The sequence below is a fragment of the Aplysia californica genome, unplaced genomic scaffold (genome assembly GCF_000002075.1).
Source record: "Aplysia californica isolate F4 #8 unplaced genomic scaffold, AplCal3.0 scaffold00164, whole genome shotgun sequence".
Taxonomy (NCBI): Eukaryota; Metazoa; Mollusca; class Gastropoda; order Aplysiida; family Aplysiidae; genus Aplysia; species Aplysia californica.
The window spans coordinates 82,553-90,052 of record NW_004797434.1 but is presented as its reverse complement, the minus strand read 5'-3'; the positions used below and the strand labels follow the sequence as shown (position 1 = coordinate 90,052).

At 39.2% G+C, this 7,500-nt stretch overlaps 1 protein-coding gene across 12 annotated transcripts in view; it reads right to left on the bottom strand.

Moving 5' to 3' along the window:
- The window catches only part of LOC101845091 (calcium-dependent secretion activator 1), a 56,643-nt gene that overhangs the window by 32,165 nt on the left and 16,978 nt on the right, over nt 1-7,500 (bottom strand). For all 12 annotated transcript variants that reach the window (XM_035969629.1, XM_035969633.1, XM_035969635.1 and 9 more), the window contains 5 exons: nt 6,408-6,519; nt 5,562-5,698; nt 4,204-4,270; nt 3,074-3,182; nt 2,347-2,541 (listed from right to left, as the gene is read on the bottom strand). In XM_035969629.1, the coding sequence (XP_035825522.1) occupies nt 2,347-2,541; nt 3,074-3,182; nt 4,204-4,270; nt 5,562-5,698; nt 6,408-6,519 (620 nt within the window). The remainder of the gene's footprint in view (nt 1-2,346; nt 2,542-3,073; nt 3,183-4,203; nt 4,271-5,561; nt 5,699-6,407; nt 6,520-7,500) is intronic.

Genomic DNA, 7,500 nt, shown 5'->3' with positions numbered 1-7,500 from the left:
TCTGAATCATTGTTGTTTTCTGTGTTCTAAACTATCTCACTAACTTATCTAAAGGAAGTACATTGCTTAAACAACAGCAAAGAAAAAGTGCTAATGTCTAAGTGCAAAACCTGCATAACGCATTACTTTTGGTTGAAAAACTGAAAACACTGAATGCCCGAGCTCACACAGACGCTTCAAACACGGAAAATAATACACTGTGCCAGTCTACTTACTACAGCTACCAAGCAAAGAGCTGGAGTTTTTGTATTATTCAAGACTGAAAAAAACAACAAAAACCTGTTCTTTTTCTTCAAAGCATACCGTATACAGTACAGCCTCCAAGCAGGAGTTATCATTTTTAAACATTCTAATGTAGCAATTTGTTTTATAACTTATGAAGATTACATTTAACAAAAACTTGGTCATCAGAGATAATCTGTGATGAACAAGTCAGTTTAACAACTTAATGGGGAAGTTATAAAAAAAAGCACGAAAACGCCAGCTCTTAACCTGTTCAGAAAAGAAATCATTGGTAACAAATACTGAATTTATTCAACATCTAGTTGGGCACTACTCATGTTGTAAATATCCTGTGATGCCACTACTTACTCTTGCTATCAGTTTGGCTTTGGCTGTCTAGAAAGAACATACAGGTGACAGTCAACAACATGCATATGTCATGGCACAAAAGTGACAACAACAATGCTGACAATACAACTAGAGTAACAAACTCTACTGCAAAGCATACATCACATAGAAAGTTGGCAAACAACCAGACTTGAGCAATATTACAGTTAAGCTGAATCTGGCAAAAGACTTTATGCTCATCTCGCATTCTCTTACAGTACTAGCTCAGAATTTCAAAGCTTTAAGCGGGGAGACTCATTTGTTCCTGAGCAGAAGAAAAATAGCTTACTGACTTGTTTGCTCTTTTTTTCATTCATAACAGAAGTCCTTTGAGGGGGAGCAAACAAATTTTCAGTGCTCAAACACCTGGACTCCCCCCCCGAAGTGTTTTGTAGTCTTTACCTATCTAAATACTCCAAAGAAATGAGTAAATAGCTAAAGACAAGTCTACTGAACGTTAAACAAACTGATCACCCAAAGCTTCCTGTTTATTCAGCTGTGCTATCTACTCATGATCATTATCTGCTCATGATCATACATGATTTCTTTATTCACTCTCATTGACAGGAAAGACGAATATTTTCTACCATACAATCTGCTTTCCCTTAAAATGTACAAAAATAAGAATTTTTAAACAACGTATTGATATGAGTTCTTTCACTAAAGTACCACCACTATATGAGCAAAAATTATCTCCGATCATCAGGTAAAGTTATATATGCTGATTTTCTTTCATAGAACAAAACTAGCTCCTTCTACAAACGACTCATTATTTTTGTTAACAACAAAAGAGGCTTTGTACAATAGTGAGAAGAGTACATCTTCACACAAAGCTTGAAATTAATAGAGGCATATTCATCAGATCATGCATCAATCACAAAAGCTAAACAATTACATAGCTGCCAACTTTTCAAACCCCCCCCCCCCCAACAAAAAATCCCAACCCCAGACCCTACCTACAAGGCAGGTCAAGAAGACAGTCCTTGGCGCCAAGTAATCCCCCTCCAAACCCTTAACACACACTTTTCTGCATTCAATAAATTCAAGATATACAAAATAGACCTACAGCAAAATATCCCTCCAATTGATCTATGGACTTCATTCTCATCATTTTACTTGCAGATCCAGTCTTGAAAATTCATAATTTTTTCTTCCACATCAGCAAGTCCTTGATGAGCAATACTAGAAAACAGAGGATACATATGTTTCCAGTCTGAAAATAGACTTAAACCCTCCAAACGTACTAAACGCGGGAGGATTTTTTTTAACGTACTGGTTGGCAGCTATGCAAATATAAAAGGACATAATTGCCTAAACAATGTGAAGCAAGGATATAAAAGTGACACACATAGCTCAGTACAGCTCAGTGTGAGAAAACACTAGGACACAACGAGTCACAATACAAACAATCTGAGCCCTGAAGTTGAAACTTCAGAGCCAAGTGCAAAGAAAGAGTGACTAAAACAATCACAATTAATTATTTCTCACTACAGATCATTCTTCTGCAGAAACACTTAAGAGATACTAAATCATGATGATGTTCGAGGTAAGCCTAAAAGATGAGTGTCCAAGATGAGTGTCAGAGCAAAGCAAGTAGATAAGGGAGAAAAAAAAAAAAGTTAGCTACACAAACTAACACACTGGGCCAAGACAGCAACAACTTTGTAATACAAGTGTGTCTGAACTAGTCATAGCAGATGAGGGAAGGAAAAGTTTTTTAAAAATGTGAATGCTTACCTCCTTGCATGCGAGAGATCTGTGTGTTGGAAATCTTGTTGGTTTGAACCACCGGTGGCACAGGCTTGTGAGTCTGACCTGTGGCACGGTAAACAGCCTGCACCCACAGTGTGCGCTCAGACTCATCCTCAGTCGCAAAGTTCAGACTGTCGCCTTCTTTCACGAGGTTGAAGAAATTCTTGCCTCCATCCAAATCTAGAACCAACAAAGATTAACTTCACTACATCCAGAAATGATATAGCTCTCGTTATTTTTCAAATGCCTTCATCTTAACAATATGATTAACTATAATCTTTACTTGATATGGTCCAAAAAGACAATGATTTTACTCACAAATGCAGCCATCAGTGAAAAACTCACAATGCAAGACAAAAGTTAAAGTCAAGAACATCGCTATCCATGCTGGGAAAATATTCGTCAGCTTCAAACATTCATAACAAAAAATGAATGCTGCTCATCCAAGAACAGAACCCATATAAACTCATTAACCTCTATCCATATCACTCGCTAAACACTGCGCCATCAGTTTATACATTACATATAAGTGATAAAACAACTGAGTATAGAAAAGAGCTGAACTGTCCTCAAAACACAGAAAGCTGGACAAATATTCTTTTTAAGAGAACAACTCGGTAAAGGACAGGCACAAACTATTGCCTGGTTGTCACAGCATTCCTGAAGCACATATCTGAGTACAATCAGTGAGCAAATACAATGTTGACAATACCTTGCAGTGGTTCACAGTAGTCCACAGTAAAGCCCTCCAGCTGCATCATCTCAGTGGGATCTGGTTTCTTCTCTCTATAGGAGCACATTGCAAATGTGTACTGAGACACCTGAAAGAGTTTTTCACAATATTTTTCAGCCTTCAAGCCAGGATCTAGAAAGATGGCAGAAAATTTTCTCTGAAATATTCAGCAAAACAGTTCTTGAATTTTCAAACAGAGGCTATGAGAACCTAGTGAAAAGAAGGCAAAGTAGAATCTACCTATTGACCGTAGTGTCAAAAAAAGCAAACTTAAAAAACAACTTACAACCCCTCCCCCCCCCAATCATATGAAGATATAAAAACTAACAGCAAGGAAAGAGAATCCCCCAAAAAGTCTCGTTCCAAAAAGAAATCTGTTGGCTGGATTAAACATCATGACATCCGTAAAGGCCAATGGCCTTTGCAAAATCAAGGATTCTGTTGGGATCAACCTTGCAATTTATACCTTGCAATTTTTTGCATCTAAAATATTTCCTTCAGGTCTCTCCGAAGTCTAGACATTCTGTTAAAATGTGTCTAATGGTAAAATCTGTGTTGCATCCGACACAGAACAGCTTCTCATCTCCCTGAAGGAGGTATTTATGCGTCAGGGACGTGTGTCTGATGCGTAATCAAGTAAAAATGACTTCGTCTCTTCAGGAGAGACCCGGAAGTTTTTGCGGACCCAGTTTGGACTTTATGTTTTGTAGTATATTATTTATTTGTTTCTTCCAACGAGTCTCCCACAGACTGGGGAGAGACTGAATCAGCTGAAAGCAAAACTGTGCAATTTTTCTGAACAGTTCTTTTGATTTCACACAAATTTTATGCTCCCAAAAAGAGAAACAGACATTCAACTTGATAACTTCAGGTGCACCCAAAATAATGAAAAGGAATAAATAATATGGTTTCCACCCAAAAGTTTGAGTTATGGTTGTCACTGACAACTGATGTGCCGAAACTTTCAACATTCAACATTTTTCAAAATTATTCTCAATCATGGCTTTTTAAGTGAGGATGTCAGCCTTGTACTGCTGGAAAAAAAAAAATCCGGTCTAAAGACAACAAGTGACAACTTGTTGAAATCTGTCAAACTAAACAGTCCTTACCTGTACCAAGACAAAGTATCTTTTCTTCCACTTTTTCCATACAGTTTTCCCCAATGCATAAAGGTATCTGAAAAAGTAAGAGCACACAAAGGGCAAGGATAAAATAAATCGCTTAATGGGGGGTAATTTTCTCCATGGTTTTTTTCTGTGCACATTTTTCCCCCCTTATGGTGCCTTAAAGACTACATTTGAACTTTCATGAGTGTATCTATTAGTTTAGTTATAGTACCAGTTTACAAAACTTGCAACACTAACAGATCATATAAAGCCAAAGACTAGAGGTGTAAGAAGAGAGTAAGATTTGAAGAAAAAAAGGTGCAGAGATAAGGACAACATATGTTTAATAGGAAAGAAGGAGAAAAATCACATCAGGGCACCCACCAGTGTTTCTACGAAGACACAAAAGTCAGCATATAACACATACAAGCATATATACAAGAGAGCATCATCAGTATTGCGGAAGATGATCACTTAGTAACAGTTCCAGAAAAAGGAAAAACATTTCACAGTAAGGAAAGGTCAGCATAAAGCAGGGGAATTAAATAGCTCTTTATCTCCAAGGGGGGTAAACCCACTACACCAGGGGCCCTCTTTTGGTAAAAGTAAAGTTACTGAGGATCAGATGGACAGACAGGGTCACCCATGTGGAAGTGTTAAGGAAAACAATACAGATCCCAGTCAGAGATGAGGTAGGAAGAAGGCGGTGGCGATGGATTGGACATACTCTCAGGAAGTCAGGCAGCTGCATAACAAAGAAAGTTTTGGATTGGAACCCACAGGGCAAGAGATCAAGGGGCAGACCTCGTGGAACTTGGAGAAGAATCACAGAAATCGATGTACAGAAAAGTGGGAAGGCATGGAATAACATCAAGAGGCTAGCCCAGGATAGAGAAAAGTGGAGGGTGTTTGTCCGTGGCCTATACCCTGATGCAGGGTGAGAAAGGCAATGATGATGATGATGAAAGTTGTTCCCGCATCCGATCCGGACATTGGGGATTGATTGTCTTGTTAGTGAGACAACTTCCAGGGCCTTAGGCATAATGTTGTGGTAGGGTGGCCTTTTTTGGTACTAAATCTAAAAATGACAAAAATGTCATAAAATAGGTAATTAAATCAACCCGGTAAAAGAGACTTATTTTCAGCAATTGCCGAAAAGTAATTTGATGTCGAAGTCGCCGTAAAGGAATGTGCCCCGAGCCTCTGCCAGCGGCTCACAAGCACAGCGGTTCCGACTGCAAGCTTCTGGGAGCCACTTGCCAAAGGAGGTAAGTGACCAGGGCAGCACTTTCGAAAACATAGTCATACAATGACTTCTCGTATGACATCGATATTCTAAATATATGACGGACAAAACTCACCCGCAGTGTTTCATATTCTGAGGCTTATCCATTCTGACTGCGATCTTGATGCGCAGATCGTCTGGGAAGTTCTTTGCTTTGTGCATATGGTGCCATTCAGGAGTTCTTGAACTGTTTGCTGTGGGTCTTATCACCACCTGCACAATAGAGAAATTCCATTCATGCATCAAAGATGATCTATTTGTTCCTCAAAGAAACTGCATCTTTAAAACAAGCAATGACGTACCCTTGAAAGAAGGAGAAGTGGATAAGGCACATCAAACCAATGAGCCAACCAATCCTCTATGGTAAGGAAGGGGGTGGAGAGAGAAAGAGAGAGAGAGAGAGAGAGGGAGAGGGAGAGGGAGAGGGTGAGGGAGAGGGAGGGAGAGAGAGGGAGAGAGAGAGAGAGAGAGAGAGAGAGAGAGAGAGAGAGAGAGAGAGAGAGAGAGAGAGAGAGAGAGAGAGAGAGAGAGAGAGAGAGAGAGAGAGAGAGAGAGAGAGAGAGAGAGAGAGAGTCTAATCGCCAATCAATATAAATCATTGGCACTGATATCAGCCTCATGATCTATTCGTTATCCTATAGACAACGTCATGCTCCGTGCTATGGGTCCAACCAGAGATGTTGCCAACATATGACTTTACAGGTCCGCTTCTCCTTTTTCTCTCTGGTGTTTTGGCCTGTCTGGCTGTCTTCCCGATGAGACAACTGGAATGTCTGATGGCACAGAGAACATGAATTTCTAAAAAATTAAATAAAACTTTTTTTCGCTAGTACATATCTTAATTTTCCGATATGTTTAACTATCTACACAACTTTAAAAAATAAAAGTTCCTAGAGTAATCTAATAAATCAGAATGAATTACCTTTCCCAATTCCTTGTCTTCTAGACTGAGCATTCCAGAACTCTCAGTGTACAGCTTCACTTTCACGACAGGAAGAGGATGTGTTGTAGTGAAGTCTCCTTGTGTGTCCCAGCTGACAACAGATCCACAGACAGTGTATTTAGTTAGTTTTAGTGGAGGTTCTAAGGCACTCGCAACTGCATAAGGTCATATGAGCGCCAGAAGATTAGTGGTGTTACAAGAGAGTAACAAACATAAAAAAGAAGAAGGGGAGTTAAGGACAATAGATGTTTGATAGGAAAGAAGGAGCAAACGACACCAGAACATCCGCCAACCACCCACGGACAGTGTATGATCAAACAAGCATGGTCAAAATGAAAAGACACATGAATGCAGTTGAACGCAGTATCAACTAAGAAAAATTGTCATTCTTAGCCCAATTCATAAAAATAATATTCACGAAGTGCATTTTTATAGTGCCTACTAACGTGTACACACAGACTGAAACCCAGGTGCTTTATATCAATTTAAGTACATTACAATAACTGTGAAAAGCATGTACACTCACACTCATGCCTTTTTCACACGGGCATGCAAAGACAGACAGACAGACAGACCGACAGACAGACAGACAGACAGACAGATACACATACACACACTCACACTTTCTCTCTCATCACACATGCACGCATATACATCATTATGAACGAGCCATACTAAAACATGTTGTAATATACACAATAAGTAAGTTAACAAAAATACATTGAACTCATTAAAAAATTCATGAACACTTGGCGAACTGTCCCGTATCCCATTCCTTGAAAAACTGCAAAATCAATATGTGCCTAAGCATATCTCCAGAGGCATCTCTTCCCTGTTCTACACCTTTTTTTCACAAAGATTCACTGTAATGCAATGTAATCATTCTTAACCCTGGAAGCGCGCAGGCCCTATATATAGGGCTGACCTACTTCGACCGGCAAACGCGCAGTCCCAATATAAAGGGCATAGACACTGACCTTTTTCAATGGAAAATTTCAGTATTTCTTATATGGAAAATGACGTTGTAAATTACAGGTCAAAGTTATAAATAGTGACCAATGACTTTACAAGT